General features: G+C 41.8%; 1 protein-coding gene across 2 annotated transcripts in view; it reads left to right on the top strand.

Annotated features, from left to right (window-relative positions):
• The window catches only part of LOC112237566 (acyl-CoA Delta-6 desaturase-like), an 83041-nt gene extending 60687 nt beyond the window's left edge, over positions 1-22354 (top strand). Inside the window, exons 1-14 of one of the 2 annotated variants that reach the window (XM_042320727.1) lie at positions 2948-3372; positions 3894-3996; positions 7055-7352; positions 9313-9423; positions 10445-10642; positions 12806-12907; positions 14610-14735; positions 15197-15257; positions 15372-15448; positions 15686-15783; positions 17743-17839; positions 18179-18258; positions 20353-20478; positions 20612-22354. In XM_042320727.1, the coding sequence (XP_042176661.1) occupies positions 7116-7352; positions 9313-9423; positions 10445-10642; positions 12806-12907; positions 14610-14735; positions 15197-15257; positions 15372-15448; positions 15686-15783; positions 17743-17839; positions 18179-18258; positions 20353-20478; positions 20612-20663 (1365 nt within the window). In that variant the 5' untranslated portion in view covers positions 2948-3372; positions 3894-3996; positions 7055-7115 and the 3' untranslated portion in view covers positions 20664-22354. Of the gene's footprint in view, positions 1-2947; positions 3373-3893; positions 3997-7054; positions 7353-9312; positions 9424-10444; positions 10643-12805; positions 12908-14609; positions 14736-15196; positions 15258-15371; positions 15449-15685; positions 15784-17742; positions 17840-18178; positions 18259-20352; positions 20479-20611 lie in introns of those variants that run through there. The other variant, XM_042320749.1, reaches the window with a different exon arrangement.
• Positions 22355-22656: the final 302 nt, after the last annotated feature.

The raw sequence follows: 22656 nt of genomic DNA, 5'->3' as shown, positions 1-22656 counted from the left end.
CAATTCAGCAGTGCGTTTAGCAAACAGATTTGAAATCATGTTGCGAACAGAAACAGGAGGAACCTGAATACAATTATCTTTTTACCAGATCTAATGTGTTATATTCTCCTACATTAATTACACATTTCCACAAACTTCAAAGTGTTTCCTTTCAAATGGTACCAAGAATATGCATATCCTTGTTTGCGGTCCTGAGCTACAGGCAGTTAGATTTGGGTATGTGATTTTAGGCGAAAATTGAAGGGAAAAAAAGGGTCCGATCCTTAAGAGGTTTGCTTCAATCACATACTGTAACTGAAACTATGGACACATTTCAAAGTCACTACAGCCAATCAGTGAGCAGCACCAAGCCATTGTTTGGCAAAAGAAGGACAATTCAAAAAAGGCAATTTACCTGAAATGAAAAACAAAACTTAGAGGTTTAATTATGGATTTATCGATTTATGGATTTATGGATTTATGGATTTATGGATTTTCAGTAGTGATGGGGGTGCCTTTCCAAAACATGTCCAATCTATTGAACTTACAACAGGTGGACTCCAATCAAGTTGTAGAAACATCAAAAGGAGGGTAAATGGAAACAGGATGCACCTAAGCTCAATTTCGAGTCTCATAGCGAAGGGTCTGAATACTTACACTACCGTTCAGAAGTTCGGGGTCACTTAGAAATGTCCTTGTTTTTGAAAGAAAAGCAAAGAAAAAAAAAAGTCCATTAAAATAACATCAAATTGATCAGAAATACAGTGTAGACATTGTTAATGTTGGAAATGACTATTGTAGCTGGAAATGACTGATTGTTTTATGGAATATCTACAGAGGCCCATTATCAGAAACCATCACTCCTGTGTTCCAATAGCATGTTGCGTTAGCTAATCCAAGTATGTTATTTTAAAAGGCTAATTGATCATTAGATAACCCTTTTGCAATTATGTTAGCACAGCTGACAACTGTTGTCCTGATTAAAGAAGCAATACAACTGGCCTTCTTTAGACTAGTTGAGTATCTGGAGCATCAGCATTTGTGGGTTCGATTACAGGCTCAAAATGGATAGAAACAAATAACTTTCTTCTGAAACTCGTCAGTCGATTCTTGTTCTGAGAAATGAAGGCTATTCCATGCGAGAAATTGCCAAGAAACTGAAGATCTCGTACAACGCTGTGTACGACTCCCTTCACAGAACAGCGCAAACTGTCTCTAATCAGAAGAGAAAGAGGAGTGGGAGGCCCCGGTGCACAACTGAGCAAGAGGACAAGTACTGTACATTAGAGTGCCTAGTTTGAGAAACAGATGCCTCACAAGTCCTCAACTGGTAGCTTCATTAAATAGTACCCGCAAAACACCAGTCTCAACGTCAACGGTGAAGAGGCGACTCAGGGATGCTGGCCTCCTAGGCAGAGTTGCAAAGAAAAAGCCATATCTCAGACTGGCCAATAAAAGATTAAGATGGGCAAAAGAACACAGACACTGGACAGAGGAAATCTGCCTAGAAGGCCAGCATCCCTGAGTCGCCTCTTCAAAAATTCTAAAAACCTTTTTTTGCTTTGTCATTATGGAATATTGTGTGTAGATTGATGAGATACATCCACAGTGTGATTTCAACAGTTTACATTTTTTTTGTGTGAAATTAACTCAATATTGTCTTTTGTTTCATTTATATAAAACATTCCGAACTTGTTTAGCATTATCTAGTCCAAATATGGCATGTTTCCACTATTTTAATCAGTTTGCATCACTTTCAAATGGGGGGACTTTTATTTTGAAGGCAAACCACAAACTCCACTATTGTTGCTAATCCTGATTATGGCTAACTTCACATTGGTGTGAATGCCGAGGTCAGTTTCTTCCCCTGAGGTATAATAAGACCTGGAGACTTCAAACAAGATGTCCGACAGTTGACAGGGAGCAGGGTGACTATTCATCACCTTAATCAAAAACATGGCAGAGACCGGGTTGGGCCTGGGTAGACCGTCATTGTAAATAAGAATTTGTTCTAACCTGAATTGCCTATTTAAATAAAAGGTAAAAAATATTTTAAAAAATCACAATATTGGTATTAACAATCTGGATGTCACCTTGGTAGTCTACTGTTCAATGGTAGGAGCAAGTTTGTGCAAGTTTAGCCAATATCAAAGTGATAAAACAGTTATTGTGGCTAGCATTTTGCTACACCCGCAATAACATCTGTATGTTTATTTATTTATTTATTTAACTAGACAAGCCAGTTAAGAACAAATTCTTATTTTCAATGACGGCCTAGGAACAGTGGGTTAACTGCCTGTTCAGGGGCAGAGCAACAGATTAGTACCTTGCCAGCTCGGGGGTTTGAATTTGCAAGCTTCTGGTTGCTGCTCTAACGCTCTAACCACTAGGCTAGCCTGCCGCCCCAGGTGAGGATTAACATTTGATTTGATTGCAGTCATTTTCACCCCGCCAAAAAATGTAGCAACTAGACCATTAAAATCTAAATGTTTTATTTATTTGACAACAAAAAAAGCCAAATGACTCCCTTCAAAAAGGAATGATTATGAACCCTGTCACCTGTTGATAATGGGTGTCACTAGAAAGCCGAACACAGCCACAAAGTAAAAATGGGCTACGTCATAAAAAGGAATGAAAACCAAAATTAGATTTTTGGTCTTCATTTAAGGTTAGGTTTAGAAGAAGGTTAGCGGTGTGTTTAGGTTAAAAAAATCCGATTTTAAGAAGATAAAACTGTAGAAATAGACTGGGTTTATTACTTTGTTGCTGTGGTAACTAGTGATGACCCTGATAATGCCTCCAAACATTTTGTGTTGAACAGGGAATTTACGGTTTTGGGACAAAGACAGCTACTGTTCCCTGATTGGTTACTTTGACAAAATTCGACGTCAAGTGTCGAATTTGTGGTTTGAGGTGTAGAGGCGGAGTTTATTATAGACAGAAACCTGCCCCTCCTACCTGTGTGACGGTCCTCACCCTTCATCTCTCGCTCTCGCTGTCTCTCTCCCTCTCCGTAATGCAAAGCTCATCTCTCGAAAAGAAGACGAACATCACAACATGGAAACACTAATGACGACGAATAGAAGCCCCAAATAGCTCAATTATGTTATGCGCTTTCATAATCATTGCCATTGCTTAAATCATATATTGCGATTTTGACATTCGAGGTGTGTTAATGTTTTTTTTTTGTTAACACGACACAACTCATTACTTGCCCCACGTTTTCATTATACGATGTGTAAATTCTATAGTTGAATTTTGAATATTTTGTATTCTCCATATTAGTAGCCTACTGGTGATTTGATTGGATATATGATCAGAAAGAACTGAGTGTATTTTTATGAATAAGAGGAAGAGAGGAAAAGAGAGAGGATTGCACATCTGGAAATGTTGGTGAGTGCAGCTATTCTATTAATTCTGTATCCACATCATCATTGTATAATTGCGTTATATTGTTGATCACAATATAGCCTGATTTAATGTAATCTCATGTAGCCTGGGGATTTCTGTAAGGGTTGACACGAATTTTCGATTTTATCATGTGTGCCATTATACAGACATTAACATGAAACACTCATAAAGATTTGCACTGTGTGTCATATAAAACTCGGGAAACATATGCGGAACAGAAGAGGAGTCCATGCCCACACAATGGCGCATCTCCGTATTCTTTATTATTTATTGATGAGAACAATTCAATGCTCTTTGTCTCTATTCTAATATAGTGTTACAAATAAACATCGTGGTAAATCGCATCGATGCTCCACAGATTAGAATAGAAACTCCATACAGAATGCTACAGGTTTTCGTTATTAGATATTTTGAGCAACATTTTTAATGGTTTGATGTTGGTAGAAAAGGAACTCCACGGAATTACAGGACCCAGACTGGCTGACATTCTTGCGCCTCTACAGGTATTCGTCATTCGATATTTTCAGCAAATGAATTGAACAACACATTTTGTTGTACAACGCTGTCTGGAAAACATCTCCCTTCCCTCTGGCAGAAGAATAGCAGGTTAGCGTTTTTCGTCATGAATCTTGTTCTGGAGGCAGAAGGTCACTAGCTAGCACAGCCACAAAGTCAAACAATCAATCCGATTTTAAACCTAACCTTAACCACACTGATAACGTTAATGCCTAACCCCAAATGTGACACACCATCTGGATTGGTGTCTTAGGTCTTTGTGTAGTGTTGTGTTGTCTCTCTTTATGTAGTGTTGTGTTGTCTCTCTTTATGTAGTGTTGTGTTGTCTCTCTTTATGTAGTGTTGTGTTGTCTCTCTTTATGTAGTGTTGTGTTGTCTCTCTTTATGTAGTGTTGTGTTGTCTCTCTTTATGTAGTGTTGTGTTGTCTCTCTTTATGTAGTGTTGTGTTGTCTCTCTTTATGTAGTGTTGTGTTGTCTCTCTTTATGTAGTGTTGTGGTGTCTCTCTTTATGTAGTGTTGTGGTGTCTCTCTTTATGTAGTGTTGTGTTGTCTCTCTTTATGTAGTGTTGTGTTGTCTCTCTTTATGTAGTGTTGTGTTGTCTCTCTTTATGTAGTGTTGTGTTGTCTCTCTTTATGTAGTGTTGTGTTGTCTCTCTTTATGTAGTGTTGTGTTGTCTCTCTTTATGTAGTGTTGTGTTGTCTCTCTTTATGTAGTGTTGTGTTGTCTCTCTTTATGTAGTGTTGTGTTGTCTCTCTTTATGTAGTGTTGTGTTGTCTCTCTTTATGTAGTGTTGTGTTGTCTCTCTTTGTGTAGTGTTGTGTTGTCTCTCTTTATGTAGTGTTGTGTTGTCTCTCTTTATGTAGTGTTGTGTTGTCTCTCTTTATGTAGTGTTGTGTTGTCTCTCTTTATGTAGTGTTGTGTTGTCTCTCTTTATGTAGTGTTGTGTTGTCTCTCTTTATGTAGTGTTGTGGTGTCTCTCTTTATGTAGTGTTGTGTTGTCTCTCTTTATGTAGTGTTGTGTTGTCTCTCTTTATGTAGTGTTGTGTTGTCTCTCTTTATGTAGTGTTGTGTTGTCTCTCTTTATGTAGTGTTGTGTTGTCTCTCTTTATGTAGTGTTGTGTTGTCTCTCTTTATGTAGTGTTGTGTTGTCTCTCTTTATGTAGTGTTGTGTTGTCTCTCTTTATGTAGTGTTGTGTTGTCTCTCTTTATGTAGTGTTGTGTTGTCTCTCTTTATGTAGTGTTGTGTTGTCTCTCTTTATGTAGTGTTGTGTTGTCTCTCTTTATGTAGTGTTGTGTTGTCTCTCTTTATGTAGTGTTGTGTTGTCTCTCTTTATGTAGTGTTGTGTTGTCTCTCTTTATGTAGTGTTGTGTTGTCTCTCTTTATGTAGTGTTGTGTTGTCTCTCTTTATGTAGAGTTGTGTTGTCTCTCTTTATGTAGTGTTGTGTTGTCTCTCTTTATGTAGTGTTGTGTTGTCTCTCTTTATGTAGTGTTGTGTTGTCTCTCTTTATGTAGTGTTGTGTTGTCTCTCTTTATGTAGTGTTGTGTTGTCTCTCTTTATGTAGTGTTGTGGTGTCTCTCTTTATGTAGTGTTGTGTTGTCTCTCTTTATGTAGTGTTGTGTTGTCTCTCTTTATGTAGTGTTGTGTTGTCTCTCTTTATGTAGAGTTGTGTTGTCTCTCTTGTCATGATGTGTGTTTTGTCCTATATTTATTTTATGTACCTTTATGTTTAATCCCAGCCCCCGTCCCCGCAGGAGGCCTTTTGCCTTTTGGTAGAACATCATTGTAGATAAAAATATGTTCTTGCCTAGTTAAATAAAGGTTAAATAAATACATAAATACATCGCTGCTTGGATCGTCGCTGGAAATTCTGGACTGGAGACCGTCGCTGGAGGCTCCGGACTGGGTACTGTCGCCGGACGCTCTGGACTGGGTACTGTCGCCGGACGCTCTGGACTGGGTACTGTCGCCGGACGCTCTGGACTGGGTACTGTCGCCGGACGCTCTGGACTGGGTACTGTCGCCGGACGCTCTGGACTGGCGAGGCGCACTGTAGGCCTGGTGCGTGGTGCCGGCACTGGTGGTACCGGGCTGGGGACACGCACCTCAGGGCAAGTGCGGGGAGGAGGAACAGGATACACTGGACCGTGGAGACGCATTGGAGATCCAGAACATAGAGCTGGCTCAATACGTCCTGGCTGGATGCCCTGGAGACATCGTGTGCATCTCTGCATAACACGGTGCCTGACTAGTTACACGCTCCCCACGGAAAGCACGAGGAGTTGGCTCAGGTCTCCTACCTGACTCATGCAATCTCCTCATGTGCCCCCTCCCAGACACATCTAGCTAAGTGGATGAGTCACTATTGTCTAGACATGTTCATGAAATACAATAGACGGCCGTAATCACACCCCAGACACACCAGGTGAACTTGATGTTTAGACATGTAGCTAGCTAGCTAAACAATGAACCAGCATAATCCCAACTACCACCAATACAAACATTGTCATAGCTGTAGTATGAATCTGCAGGCAGCTAAAGCTAACCAACTTGGTTCAATGTTAGCTAGTTAGCTAATATTAGGCTATAACTAGCATGGTAAAGGAGTTTCTGATTCGAAGAATGTTACTACAGGTAACGGTAGCTAGCAAGCCAGCCGGCTAACATTCGCTAGCAAGCCAGCCGGCTAACATTCGCTAGCAAGCCAACCGGCTAACGTTCGCTAGCTAGCTAACAGTACGCTTTAACTTGCAATGAAAATGACTTTTTGACCAAATATAATATCTGAAAATGAAGCTAAACTCACCTGTATACATGGATTTTTGAATAATTTTTTAAAAAAGATCATCAAATGACTCTCCTGTGAAGTAGTGACGTGTGACATGCGTCAAGCTTCCTGAAACGGGTCACAAATCAAGTCTGTTTGTTTTCAAGAATTTTTACAATATAGCAAATTTAGAATTCTGGTCCATCTAGTGGAAATCTCTCAGATCTGCCTCCAGGACAAGACTCATCCCAATAAACATCAAACTGTAGAAGAGTCACACCATTTCACCATGTAAGTGTGACTTGACTCAGACAGCATGATCTGATTCTGATTCCATTCCCTGACTTCCTCTCTGTACGTTGCATTTGACTGGTCCTCAGTGTGTTTCAGTTGGACAGACGGTGTGAGTGGACGGTGTGAGTGGAGCAGAGAGAACCGAGGATGGGGGGCGGAGGTCAACAGACGGAGTCAAGCGAGCCGGCCAAGGGTGACAGGGGTGGGCCCGGTGGAGGGCGAGGTGGCAGTGCAGTCTACACCTGGGAAGAGGTCCAGAAGCACTGCCACAGAAGCGACCAGTGGTTGGTCATCGACAGGAAGGTCTATAATATTACCCAGTGGGCGAAGAGACACCCGGGGGGCATCAGGGTCATCAGTCACTTTGCTGGAGAAGATGCCACGGTCAGTAGCCTAACTATGGAAGTTGTTGGTGAAATGTTCTCAAGTTATTCCAGGAAGACTGTTGCAAATGTTATAATGTTGTAGGTATGACATATTACAGTAGTTGTTAGTGGATCGTACATTATGACTCTATTACATATTACACTAGTTGTTAGTGGATCGTACATTATGACTCTATTACATATTACACTAGTTGTTAGTGGATCGTACATTATGACTCTATTACATATTACACTAGTTGTTAGTGGATCGTACATTATGACTCTATTACATATTACACTAGTTGTTAGTGGATCGTACATTATGACTCTATTACATATTACACTAGTTGTTAGTGGATCGTACATTATGACTCTATTACATATTACACTAGTTGTTAGTGGATCGTACATTATGACTCTATTACATATTACACTAGTTGTTAGTGGATCGTACATTATGACTCTATTACATATTACAGTAGTTGTTAGTGGATCGTACATTATGACTCTATTACATATTACACTAGTTGTTAGTGGATCGTACATTATGACTCTATTACATATTACACTAGTTGTTAGTGGATCGTACATTATGACTCTATTACATATTACACTAGTTGTTAGTGGATCGTACATTATGACTCTATTACATATTACACTAGTTGTTAGTGGATCGTACATTATGACTCTATTACATATTACACTAGTTGTTAGTGGATCGTACATTATGACTCTATTACATATCACAGTAGTTGTTAGTGGATCGTACATTATGACTCTATTACATATTACACTAGTTGTTAGTGGATCGTACATTATGACTCTATTACATATTACACTAGTTGTTAGTGGATCGTACATTATGACTCTATTACATATTACACTAGTTGTTAGTGGATCGTACATTATGACTCTATTACATATCACACTAGTTGTTAGTGGATCGTACATTATGACTCTATTACATATTACACTAGTTGTTAGTGGATCGTACATTATGACTCTATTACATATCACACTAGTTGTTAGTGGATCGTACATTATGACTCTATTACATATTACACTAGTTGTTAGTGGATCGTACATTATGACTCTATTACATATTACACTAGTTGTTAGTGGATCGTACATTATGACTCTATTACATATTACACTAGTTGTTAGTGGATCGTACATTATGATAATTACATATTACACTAGTTGTTAGTGGATCGTACATTATGACTCTATTACATATTACACTAGTTGTTAGTGGATCGTACATTATGACTCTATTACATATTACACTAGTTGTTAGTGGATCGTACATTATGACTCTATTACATATCACACTACACTTAATATCACGATAATCTCTTAACCATGAATGAATCATCATTATTTTTTACATAAGAGACATACACTGAGTGTACAAATCATTAGGAACACCTTCCTAGTATTGAGTTGCACCCCCTTTTGCCCTCAGAACAGCCTCAATTTGTCCTGGGAACAGACTCTAAAAGGTGTCGCAGGCATTCCACAGGGATGCTGGCCCATTTTGACTTCCATTCTTCCCACAGTTGTGTCAAGTTGGCTGGATGTCCTTTTGAGACGTGGACCATTCTTGATACACACGGGAAACTGTTGAGCGTGAAAAACCCAGCAGCGTTGCAGTTCTTGAAGACAAACCGGTGCGCCTGGAACCTACTACAATACCCCCCGTTCGGCATTTCAATCTTTTGCCTTGCCCATTCACCCTCTGAAAGGCACACGTACACAATCCATGTCTCAATTGTCTCAAGCCTAAAAAAAAAAAATCCTTCTTTATCCTGTCTCCTCCCCTTCATCAGGTGACATCAATAAGAGATCATAGCTTTCACCTGGATTCACCTGGTCAGTCTGTTATGGAAAGACGTCTTCATGTTTTGTACACACACTATTTTGACATGACATGTATTTCTCTTAAACAACATAGATTGATCTATGTCTCTAATTTCTAGGAAGCATTTTCCGCATTCCATCCCGATGCTAATTTTGTCAGGAAGTTTCTGAAGCCGTTGCTGATTGGAGAGCTGGCACCGACAGAGCCCAGCCAGGACCAGGGGAAAAACGTGAGGAGGCCAATCTTTCTCTCTCTCCCTCTACAGCATCACACCCATAACATACATCGTTGTAGGCTACAAAATGAAACATAATGTGAAGCCTACAGCATCTCTCCCTCTGACATAGCACCACACCCACTCTAAACACCACATAGCACCACACTCGACCAAGTCGTAGTGTGTCATCATCTACTATAATAACTATAACAGCCTGTCTATGTGCCCAGATGCCCCTATAACTAGATCACATTATACCAGCCTGTCTATGTGCCCAGTTGCCCCTATAACTAGATCACATTATACCAGCCTGTCTATATGCCCAGATGCCCCTATAACTAGATCACATTATACCTGCCTGTCTATGTGCCCAGGTGCCCCTATACCTAGATCACATTATACCAGCCTGTCTATGTGCCCAGATGCCCCTATACCTAGATCACATTATACCAGCCTGTCTATGTGCCCAGATGCCCCTATAACTAGATCACATTATACCAGCCTGTCTATGTGCCCAGATGCCCCTATAACTAGATCACATTATACCTGCCTGTCTATGTGCCCAGATGCCCCTATAACTAGATCACATTATACCAGCCTGTCTATGTGCCCAGATGCCCCTATAACTAGATCACATTATACCAGCCTGTCTATGTGCCCAGATGCTCCTATAACTAGATCACATTATACCAGCCTGTCTATGTGCCCAGATGCTCCTATAACTAGATCACATTATACCTGCCTGTCTATGTGCCCAGGTGCCCTTATACCTAGATCACATTATACCAGCCTGTCTATGTGCCCAGATGCCCCTATAACTAGATCACATTATACCAGCCTGTCTATGTGCCCAGATGCCCCTATAACTAGATCACATTATACCAGCCTGTCTCACTGTTGGTCTTTCTGTAATTCCAAGCATCCTATCACCTCGCCTCCTCAAATCAAGGACAGAGTCATTGAGAAAGACCCCTTACTTCATACGTCTAAATTGATCGATTAATTGATTATTGATCACCTCTAATCCATACAGACAGCACTGGTGCAGGACTTCCGGGCCTTGCGCCACCGTGTGGAGAGTGAGGGTCTTCTCCGTTCCCGCCCCCTCTTCTTCAGCCTCTACCTGGGCCACATCCTGCTACTAGAGGCCCTGGCTTTGGGCCTGCTCTGGGTCTGGGGGAGCAGCTGGAGCCTCACACTGCTCTGTTCCCTCATGCTGGCCACGTCTCAGGTACCATTACAGTATTATTAGGGAGTACAAGAAGATATTTGACAGGCAGATCCAAAGGTTAGGGTTAGGTTTAGGATTAAGGTTATAATTAGAGGATTAGGTTAGGGTTACGATTAAGGTTAGGTTTAGGATTAAGGTTAGAATTAGAGGATTAGGTTAGGGTTACGATTAAGGTTAGAATTAGAGGATTAGGTTAGGGTTAGGATTAAGGTTAGGTTTTAATTAAGGTTAGAATTAGAGGATTAGGTTAGGGTTAGGATTAAGGTTAGAATTAGAGGATTAGGTTAGGGTTAGGATTAATGTTAAGGTTAGGTTTTGGATTAAGGTTAGAATTAGAGGATTAGGTTAGGTTTAGGATTAAGGTTAGGCATAAGGTTCAAAGGTTAGGGTCAAGTGTCATGTTGTATAAAGGATTGGAGACAGGCGCAGGAATACGTAATAGGGGGTTTTAATACTCCACCCAGATTATACAACATGCCATGAAAAGGCACAGGGACAAAGCCCAGAACAAACACATATACAAAAACACAGGGATGTAACCCGAACAAAAGAGCGAGGTAAAACCTCTAATAAATACACGGGACGAGACCCGTAATAACGAGTACACAACAATACGCGGGACGAGACCCGGGATAACGAGTACACAACAATACGCGGGACGAGACCCGGGATAACGAGTACACAACAATACACAGGACGAGACCCGTAATAACGAGTACTCAACAATACGCGGGACGAGACCCGTAATAACGAGTACACAACAATACGCGGGACGAGACCCGTAATAACGAGTACGCAACAATACGCGGGGACGAGACCCGGGATAACGAGTACACAACAATACGCGGGACGAGACCCGGGATAACGAGTACACAACAATACACGGGACGAGACCCGGGATAACGAGTACACAACAATACATGGGGGACGAGACCCGGGATAACGAGTACACAACAATACACGGGCGAGACCCAGGATAACGAGTACACAACAATACACGGGACGAGACCCGTAATAACGAGTACGCAACAATACGCGGGACGAGACCCGGGATAACGAGTACACAACAATACACGGGACGAGACCCGTAATAACGAGTACACAACAATACGCGGGACGAGACCCGGGATAACGAGTACACAACAATACACGCTGCACGAAAGCCGAAACAACAGAGCACAGGTACTCACAAGACCAATGGACATGGGAACAATAATCAACAAGGACAATGGGGAACAGAGGGCACATTTATACACATACTAATCAGGGGGAATGGGAACCAGGTGTGCGTCATGAGACATGACAGTCCGGGGTTGGTGGTAATGATCCAGTTCAGTGACGACTAGAAGGCCGGTGACGTAGACCTCCGGAGCTGGAGAACAGAATGAGCAGCAGTACCGGGGGAATCCGTGACATTAAGGTTAGGGGATTAGGTTAGGGGATTAGGTTAAGGTTAGGGGATTAGGTTAAGGTTAGGGTTAAGGTTAGGGGATTAGGTTAGGGGATTAGGTTAGGTTAGGGTTAAGGTTAGGGTTAAGGTTAGGGGATTAGGTTAGAGGATTAGGTTAAGGTTAGGGTTAAGGTTAGGGGATTAGGTTAGGTTAGGGTCAAGGTTAGGGTTAAGGTTCGGGGATTAGGTTAGGGTTAAGGTTAGAGGATTGGGTTAGGGTTAAGGTTAGGGGATTATAGGTTAGGGTAAGGTTATGGTTAGAGTTCAGGTTAGGGGATTAGATTAGGGTTAAGGTTAGGGGATTAGGTTAGGGTTAAGGTTATGGGAATAGGTTAAGGTTAAGGTTAGGGTTAGAGTTCAGGTCAGGGGATTAGGTTAGGGTTAAGGTTAGGTGATTAGGTTAGGGTTAAGGTTAGAGTATTAGGTTAGGGTTAAGGTTAGGGTTGAGGTTAGAGGATTAGGTTAGGGTTAGGGTTAAGGTTAGGGTTAAGGTTAGGGGATTAGGTTAAGGTTAGGGTTAAGGTTAGAGTTAAGGTCAGGGGATTAGGTTAGGGTTAAGGTTAGAGTATTAGGTTAGGGTTAAGGTTAGAGTATTAGGTTAGGGTTGAGGTTAGAGGATTAGGTTAGGGTTATGGTTAAGGTTAGGGGATGAGGTGAGGATTAAGGTTAAGGTCAGACACCATTCAAAATCTGCCTTTCTTTCTCCCACTCAGGCCCAGGCTAGCTGGCTGCAGCATGACTTCGGCCACCTGTCAGTCTGCAAGAAATCCAGTTGGAATCACGTACTGCAAAAGTTTGTAATTGGACACCTAAAGGTAGGCTACTGGACAAACAGCCATCTTCATTGACCTTGCCAAGGCTTTCGAATCTGTCAATCACCGTATTCTTATTGGCAGACTCAATAGCCTTGGTTTCTCAAATGACTGCCTTGCCTGTTTCACCAAATACTTTGCAGATAGAGTTCAGTGTGTAAAATCGGAGGGCCTGTTGTCCAGACCTCTGGCAGTCTCTATGGGGGTACCACAGGTTCAATTCTCGGGCCGACTCTTTTCTCTATATATCAACGATGTCGCTCTTGCTGCGGGTGATTCCCTGATCCAGCTCTACGCAGATGACACAATTCTGTATACATCTGGCCCTTCTTTGGACACTGTGTTAAATAACCTCCAAACGAGCTTCAATGCCATACAGCACTCCTTCCGTGGCTTCCAACTGCTCTTAAACGCTAGCAAAACCAAATGCATGCTTTTCAACCGTTCGCTGCCCGCACCCGCCTGCCCGACTAGCATCACTACTCTGGACGGTTCTGACCTAGAATTCGTGGACAACTACAAATACCTAGGTGTCTGGATAGACTGTAAACTCTCCTTCCAGACTCATATCAAACATCTCCAATCCAAAAACAAATCTAGAATCGGCTTTCTATTTCGCAACAAAGCCTCATTCACTCACGCCGCCAAATTTACCCTAGTAAAACTAACTATCCTACTGATCCTCGACTTCGCCGATGTCATCTACAAAATAGCTTCCAATACTCTACTCAGCAAATTGGATGCAGTCTATCACAGTGCCATCCATTTTGTTACCAAAGCACCTTATACCACCCACCACTTCGACCTGTATGCTCTAGTCGGCTGGCCCTCGCTACATAATTGTCGCAAGACCCACTGGCTCCAGGTCATCTACAAGTCCATGCTAGGTAAAGCTTTGCCTTATCTCAGCTCACCGGTCACGATAACAACACCCACCCTTAGCACACTCTTCAGCAGGTATATCTCACATGTCATCCCCAAAGCCAACACCTACTTTGGACGCCTTTCCTTCCAGTTCTCTGCTGCCAGTGACTGGAACTAATTGCAAAAATCGCTGAAGCTGGAGACTTACATTTCCCTCACTAACTTTAAACATCAGCTATTTAAGCAGCTAACCGATCACTGCAGCTGTACATAGTCCATCTGTAAATAGCCCACCCAATCTACCTCATCCCCATATTGTTTGTATTTACTTTGCTGCTCTTTTGCACATCAATAGCACTACTCACACACCAACATCTGCTCATCATCATCTGCTCATCTATCACTACAGTGTTAATCTGCTAAATTGTAATTACTTTGCTACTTTGGCCTATTTATTGCCATACCTCCTCATGCCATTTGCACACAGGGTATATAGACTTTCATTTTTTTCTATTGTGTTATTGACTGTACGTTTGTTTATTCCATGTGTAACTCTGTGTTGTTGTTTCTGTCGCACTGCTTTTCTTTATCTTGGCCAGGTCGCAGTTGTAAGTGAGAACTTGTGGATAACTAGCCTACCTGGTTAAATAAAGGTGAAATTAAAAATAAATAAAACATAAAAAATAAAAAAAGAGCAGTGTTACGTTTCAAAGTTCATTTAATTTGATTTGATTTGATTTGATTTAATTAGCCTTATTTCGTGTAGTGTCCAACAGTTGTAAGTTACAGTAAGTGTAATTGTGTGTACCATTAATAAGTAACAGTAGCTGTGTGTTTCCAGGGTGCCTCTGCTAACTGGTGGAACCATCGTCACTTCCAGCACCACGCTAAACCCAACGTGTTTAGTAAAGATCCTGATGTCAACTCACTGCATGTCTTCGTCCTGGGAGACAAACAGCCTGTAGAGGTAGTTATCACTATAATATATTTGTGATTCCTGCCCCAACTGGACTCACAACCTTAGTGCTTTATGACCCATCTGACTTCCTGTCATATTTGGTAAAATAAAGGTAAGATAAAAATGTATGTAATATTCATGAAATAACCAGTGGAAATTGTGAATAAAAGTATTAGATACCTTAATAGAAAGTCACCCAGTAAAATACTACTTCAGTAAAAGTTTAGAAGTGTTTGGTTTAAAATATACTTAAGTATGAAAAGTAAAAGTAAAACATAATTTCAAATTCTATATAAAGTAAACCAGATGGCACCATTTTCTTCTTTTGAAAATGTATGGATAGCCAGGGGCACAGACATCATTTACAGTGAGTCAGCTAGATCAGAGGCAGTAGGGATGACCATGTGTACCCTCGAAAAAACTACTCTGAAAGTTAGATCCATCTGTCTCCTTGTCTCTGTCTATTGCAGTATGGTATAAAGAAGTTGAAGTACATGCCCTACCATCACCAACACCAGTACTTCTTCCTCAGTAAGTTTCTAAACACATTTCATGGATTTCTGTATAGAATCACATCAACTTCCATTGAACAGGTAAAAGACAGACCACTGTATGTAATACCAATAATTTCCTTCTGTGTTTCAGTTGGACCTCCACTACTTATTCCAGTGTATTTCCACATCCAGATATTGCGGACCATGTTTTTACGACAGGACTGGGTGGTGAGATTTCATACCAACTAAATGTAGACTTAATCCTCTTCATTCCCATCTGGAACATAAGGGCTTCCATGAGAGAGTAATGATATGATGTTTAGGACCTTGAGCGTGGCTGAGGTGCACCACCAACACTGACTGTACCATCAGAACTTCCTAATCAACAGTGATAATTGTTGCTTTGCTAGGAACCCCAGATGTGATCATGTCTGGCCGTAATACCAATCTTTGTCTCCTGTGAAGGATCTGGCGTGGTCGATGAGTTTCTACCTTCGCATCTTCTGCTGTTACTATCCCTTCTTTGGTTTCTTTGGCTCAGTAGCATTGATCAGCTTCGTCAGGTAAAGTATGAACTGAGAGGGAGCTCAAAGATTAATTCATTAATTCACTGTTTCGGTAACTCACTCACTCATTCGCTGATTCATTAAATTATATTCAAATTATCTACAGCGGGGCTCTTCAACCCTGTTCCTAGAGAGCAACCCTCATGTACAGTGGCTTGCGAAAGTATTCACCCCCTTGGCATTTTTCACATTTTGTTGCCTTACAACCTGGAATTAAAATATAATTTTGGGGGGTTTGTATCATTTGATTTACACAACACCACTTTGAAGATGCAAAATATTTTATATTGTGAAACAAACAAGAAATAAGACAAAAAAACAGAAAACTTGACTGTGCATAACGATTCAACCCCCCAAAGCCAATGCTTTGTAGAGCTGCCTTTTGCAGCAATTACAGCTGCAAGTCTCTTGGGGTATGTCTCTATAAACTTGGCACATCTACTCACTGGGATTTTTGCTCATTCTTCAAGGGAAAAACTGCTCCAGCTCCTTCAAGTTGGTTGGGTTCTGCTGGTGTACAGCAATCTTTCAGTCATACCACAGATTCTCAATTGGGTTGAGGTCTGGGCTTTGACTAGGTCATTCCAAGACATGTAAATGTTTCCCCTTAAACCACTCGAGTGTTGCTTTAGCAGTATGCTTAGGGTCATTGTCCTGCTGGAAGGTGAACCTCCGTCCCCGTCTAAAATCTCTGGAAGACTGAAACGGCTTTCCCTCAAGACTTTCCCTGTATTTAGTGCCATCCATCAGTCCTTCAATTCTGACCAGTTTCCCAGTCCCTGCCGATGAAAAACATCCCCACAGCATGATGCTGCCACCACCATGCTTCACTGTGGGGATGGTGTTCTCAGGGTGATGAGAGGTGTTGGGTTTGTGCCTTTGTGACATAGCATTTTCCTTGATGGCCAGGTTTGTTGTGGTGACATATTCGTTCCATGTTTTAATAATGTATTTAATGGTGCTCTGTTGGGTGTTTAAAGTTTCTGATATGTTTTTATAACCCAACCCTGGTCTGTACTTCTCCACAACTTCCCTGACCTGTATGGAGAGCTCCTTGGTCTTCATGGTGCCCCTTGCTTAGTGGTGTTGCAGACTCTGGGGCCTTTCAGAACAGGGGTATATATACTGAGATCATGTGACAGCTCATGTGACATTTAGATTGCACACAGGTGACTTTATTTAACTAATTATGTGACTTCTGAAGGTAATTGGCTACACCAGATCTTATTGAGGGGCTTCATAGGGGGAAATACATACTGTATACATACGTACATACATACGCACGTACCACTTTACTGGTTTGTATTTTTTTAAATTCTTTGAAACAAGTAATTTTTTAAATTGCACTTCACCAATTTGGACCATTTCGTATATGTCCATTACATGAAATGCAAATAAAAATCTATTTAAATTACAGGTTGTAATGCAACAAAATAGGAAAAACGCCAAGGGGGATGAATACTTTTGTTCATGGAGAGTTCCTTGAGAAATACCCTCCTGTAGGTTTTCACTCCAACCCTGTTCCTGAAGAGATACTGTCCGGTTTTCACTCCAACCCTAAACTAGCATACCTGATTCTAATAATTAAGGGTTGGAGTTAAAACCTACAGGAGGGTATCTCTCCAGGAACAGGGTTGGAGTTAAACCTACAGGAGGGTATCTCTCCAGGAACAGGGTTGGAGTTAAACCTACAGGAGGGTATCTCTCCAGGAACAGGGTTGGAGTTAAACCTATAGGAGGGTAGCTTTCCAGGAACAGGGTTGGAGTTAAACCTACAGGAGGGTAGCTCTCCAGGAACAGGGTTGGAATTAAAACCTACAGGAGGGTCTCTCTCAAGGAACAGGGTTCTTAAGTATTATTAAGTATTATAAAACAACACAATGATGTGCTTGATGTAATAATGTAACGTAATATTGTGGCTGAATAATTATATTGTGAATATTGTACCGTATATAGGTTTTTGGAAAGCCACTGGTTTGTATGGGTGACCCAGATGAATCACCTTCCTATGGAGATGGATCACGAGCGACAACAGGACTGGCTCACCATGCAGGTAACATGTCATCATTACTAGACAACAGGACTGGCTCACCATGCAGGTAACATGCCATCATTACTAGACACCAGGACTGGCTAACCATGCAGGTATCATGTCATCATTACTAGACACCAGGATTGACTCAACATGCAGGTAACATGTCATCATTACTAGACAACTGATCTAGGATCAGGTCCCCCCTGTCCATACATTCATATTCGTTATAATCTTAAAAGGCTAAACTGATCTGGGAACAGCAGTCCTGAGTACAGGCCCAGGAGTGTTTTCTGGGGCTGTGCCTTCTGTTGTTCTCCAGCAGAGGGAGCTGTAACATGTCTCTTTATCTGGTCTTAGTTGAGTGCTACTTGCAACATTGAGCAGTCAACCTTCAACGACTGGTTCAGTGGACACCTCAACTTTCAGATTGAACACCAGTAAGTGAAACAAATATCCCACCTTACTGTTGTCTGTCAAACAGTATATACTGTATTTATATGGTCATTTATCAGGTCACTGACATACTAAAGTTATAGTTTTAGTTTAAGTTATAGTTTAAGCTTATACACTGCTCAAAAAAATAAAGGGAACACTTAAACAACACAATGTAACACGTCAATCACACTTCTGTGAAATCAAACTGTCCACTCGCTCCATCCACCAACACCACGTTGCACCACAGACTGTCCAGGAAGCAACACTGATTGACAATAAATTTCACATGCTGTTGTGCAAATGGAATAGACAACAGGTGGAAATTATAGGCAATTAGCAAGACACCCCCAATAAAGGAGTGGTTCTGCAGGTGGTGACCACAGACCACTTCTCAGTTCCTATGCTTCCTGGCTGATGTTTTGGTCACTTTTGAATGCTGGCGGTGCTTTCACTCTAGTGGTAGCATGAGACAGAGTCTACAACCCACACAAGTGGCTCAGGTAGTGCAGCTCATCCAGGATGGCACATCAATGCGAGCTGTGGCAAGAAGGTTAGCTGTGTCTGTCAGCGTAGTGTCCAGAGCATGGAGGCGCTACCAGGAGACAGGCCAGTACATCAGGAGACGTGGAGGAGTCCGTAGGAGGGCAACAACCCAGCAGCAGGACCGCTACCTCCGCCTTTGTGCAAGGAGGAGCACTGCCAGAGCCCTGCAAAATTACCTCCAGCAGGCCACAAATGTGCATGTGTCTGCTCAAATGGTCAGAAACAGACTCCATGAGGGTGGTATGAGGACCCGACGTCCACAGGTGGGGGTTGTGCTTACAGCCCAACACCGTGCAGGACGTTTGGCATTTGCCAGAGAACACCAAGATTGGCAAATTTGGCGGTTTGGCGGTGGTTCAGTCATGGTGTGGGGTGGCATTTCTTTGGGGGGCCGCACAGCACTCCATGTGCTTGCCAGAGGTAGCCTGACTGCCATTAGGTACCCGAGATGAGATCCTCAGACCCCTTGTGAGACCATATGCTGGTGCGGTTGGCCCTGGGTTCCTCCTAATGCAAGACAATGCTAGACCTCATGTGGCTGGAGTGTGTCAGCAGTTCCTGCAAGAGGAAGGCATTGATGCTATGGACTGGCCCGCCCGTTCCCCAGACCTGAATCCAATTGAGCACATCTGGGACATCATGTCTTGCTCCATCCACCAACACCACGTTGCACCACAGACTGTCCAGGAGTTGGCGGATGCTTTAGTCCAGGTCTGGGAGGAGATCCCCCAGGAGACCATCCGCCACCTCATCAGGAGCATGCCCAGGCGTTGTAGGGAGGTCATACAGGCATGTGGAGGCCACACACAGTACCGAGCCTCATTTTGACTTGTTTTAAGGACATTACATCAAAGTTGGATCAGCCTGTAGTGTGGTTTTCCACTTTAATTTTGAGTGTGACTCCAAGTCCAGACCTCCATGGGTTGATACATTTGGTTTCAATTGATAATTTTTTTGTGATTTTGTTGTCAGCACATTCAACTATGTAAAGAAAAAAGTATTTAATAAGAATATTTCATTCATTCAGATCTAGGATGTGTTATTTTAGTGTTCCCTTTATTTTTTTGAGCAGTGTAGTTTTAGTATCCAGCTTCATTTGATCTTAAATATAACTTGTTGTTTGTACTAAATACTCTACCTCGTAATAGTGTTTAGATACAATATCGATACAACCCTACTCAGAAACTGAGGTTTCTCTGAAAAACTCTGATTGTGTCTGCTCTCTCGGTCTCTCTCTCCCTCCCTCTCTCTGCTTCCTCCTTCCCCACTCTCTCTCTCTGCCTCTTTCTCTAATCTCTCTCTCTCTCCCTCTCTCGCCTTCCTCCTTCCCCACTCTCTCTCTCTGCCTCTTTCTCTAATCTCTCTCTCTCTCTCTCCTTCCTCCTTCCCCACTCTCTCTCTGCCTCTTTCTCTAATCTCTCTGTCTCTCTCCCTCTCTCTCCTTCCTCCTCCCCCACGCTCTCTCTCTCTCTGTCTTTCTCCCTCTCTCTCCTTCCTCCCCCCCCACTCTCTCTCTCTGCCTCTCTTTCTCTGTCTCCCCCTCTGTCTCCCAGTCTGTTTCCTACCATGCCCCGTCATAACTACCACCTGGTGGCTCCTCTGGTTCGTGCTTTGTGTGAGAAACATGGAGTTCCCTACCAGGTCAAGACTTTGCAGAAAGGCATCACTGATGTTGTTGGGTAAAGTGTTTTAATGAATACTTGTATAGTGCTATTCCTCTGGGAATAGATTGTACATCATAAGGTGATACCTGCTGCTCTCAGTCTCCTATGTGATTTACCTGGTTCTTTATCCACCTCTGTTCTTCTCCAGGTCACTGAAGAAGTCAGGGGATCTGTGGCTGGATGCGTATCTCCATAAATAAATCCCTTCCTGACTCTGGACGGGATTTAATCCATCGCAGATTAACAACCTGCGAACAGAGAGGACATTTCCTAGACGTTTGTGTTGATAATGATCGCTGCAAACATCGTGGATGTTTCAAGCGTAAATCACCTTTTTAAAAAGTCAATCACAGGTCTGCATGTCAAACTTGATGTCTGGTGTGAACCCTACCCCCCACCTTAAAATACTGCCTACCAAACAGAGTACTCTAATGTACAGGTACTATATAGTATACTACATATAATACTACATAGTAGAGTAATAGTGTAATAAAATATTATGTTATTTGATGATGTTGTTGTGATGTCGCTGTTTTAAACTTGTTTGGACCCCAGGAAGTGTAGCTGTTAATGGGGATCTTAATTAATACAAATATTCTTATATTCTTATAATCGGAGTGGCCTGTCTGTGTGGTTGACATTGCTGTGCGGTATTTTCTACCATAGTATATAGTGTTAACTGTGATTTCAAACATGTCTTATACACTGTAAAGATTTACATTGTCCTTTTTTTGTTGTTGTATTAGTACAAGACGATCATGTCAGTCAACGGCAGGACACTCACTGTGCTGTGAATGTGAGTTGCCTTCACCGAGTTCAGGGTCGTGTTCAGTTGAGAGAGAACGTTTTGAAACAAGGGAGGTATAACCTGAAATTGTCCAATAGGAATATAGAATTTTCTGTTGTCCGTTGCAAAATGTTTTGCTACAATCTGCCCTATTGAAAGAAAACGATCCTAGACTATGTGGCTGAGCTATTGCTCTGTAAAGTGTGGTTGTTAGATTACATCTGTACACTAAGGGGAGCTCTATGGAGATCGGTTGCTGCGGTTACAACATTTTGGCAGTAATATACCCCCCGCCACCCCCCATTGTGCCCACTCTGTCTGGACCTGTTTATGGAAGCAGAAGCTAATGGAGAAGCTAATAGAGAAGCTAATGGAGAAGCTAATAGAGAAGCTAATAGATGGAGAAGCTAATGGAGAAGCTAATAGATGGAGAAGCTAATGGAGAAGCTAATGGAGAAGCTAATCGATGGAGAAGCTAATGGAGAAGCTAATAGATGGAGAAGCTAATAGAGAAGCTAATGGAGAAGCTAATAGAGAAGCTAATAGATGGAGAAGCTAATGGAGAAGCTAATGGAGAAGCTAATAGATGGAGAAGCTAATAGATGGAGAAGCTAATGGAGAAGCTAATAGAGAAGCTAATAGATGGAGAAGCTAATGGAGAAGCTAATAGAGAAGCTAATAGATAGAGAAGCTAATATATTGCTAATGGATTTCTCTTCTGTAAGATCAGACCAGAATAAAACTGTTTTTGTCGGTTTCCCCAGACAAAAAGAAACAGGTTAATAGTGAATGATAATCTACTTTCGTATTATTCTTTGGCTACGTCTTATATTTATTACAACGACAAAACATTGTAGTGATCGTACAGTTACTGTGGTGGCAGAGGTGAGTCGTTGGATCTTCTCAAGGCTTAATGCTCTGTTCTGTGTTGGGACCGTTGCTTTGTATAAAATAACTGGTGTAAACAATTCGATTGTTTGATCACCTCCCATTATATAAGGGACATATAGCCATTTACTCTTGGAGCTCCTTCCCTGACTGCGACCAGAGCGGGACCGACCTTGCAGCTCATATGTATTAAAGATTCACTATTATACAAGTCAATTAGTGTCTGCCTGATCTTTTCTATCAACTTTTCCCACAACAGTACTATAGAACAAATTTAACATGGAAGAAGGTCTCTACCAACTGCGTTTTTATTTTTTTATTAAGACTTTCTCTCCCAATTCTATACCACCAATTAGCTGTATTTACACAACTACATCCAATCATATCCTTTAAAAAAAGACACTGGGTTAAACATTTAAAATAAAAAAAAACACAAGTTATCTACTCTCCGCTACTTCAGATTACTCTGGGTGTGTGATAACCCATACAGTTCTCTGTGCATCATGGAACAGAGCACT

Source organism: Oncorhynchus tshawytscha, linkage group LG01 (genome assembly GCF_018296145.1).
Source record: "Oncorhynchus tshawytscha isolate Ot180627B linkage group LG01, Otsh_v2.0, whole genome shotgun sequence".
NCBI classification, from domain to species: Eukaryota; Metazoa; Chordata; class Actinopteri; order Salmoniformes; family Salmonidae; genus Oncorhynchus; species Oncorhynchus tshawytscha.
This window is presented reverse-complemented; position numbering and strand designations above follow the sequence as displayed.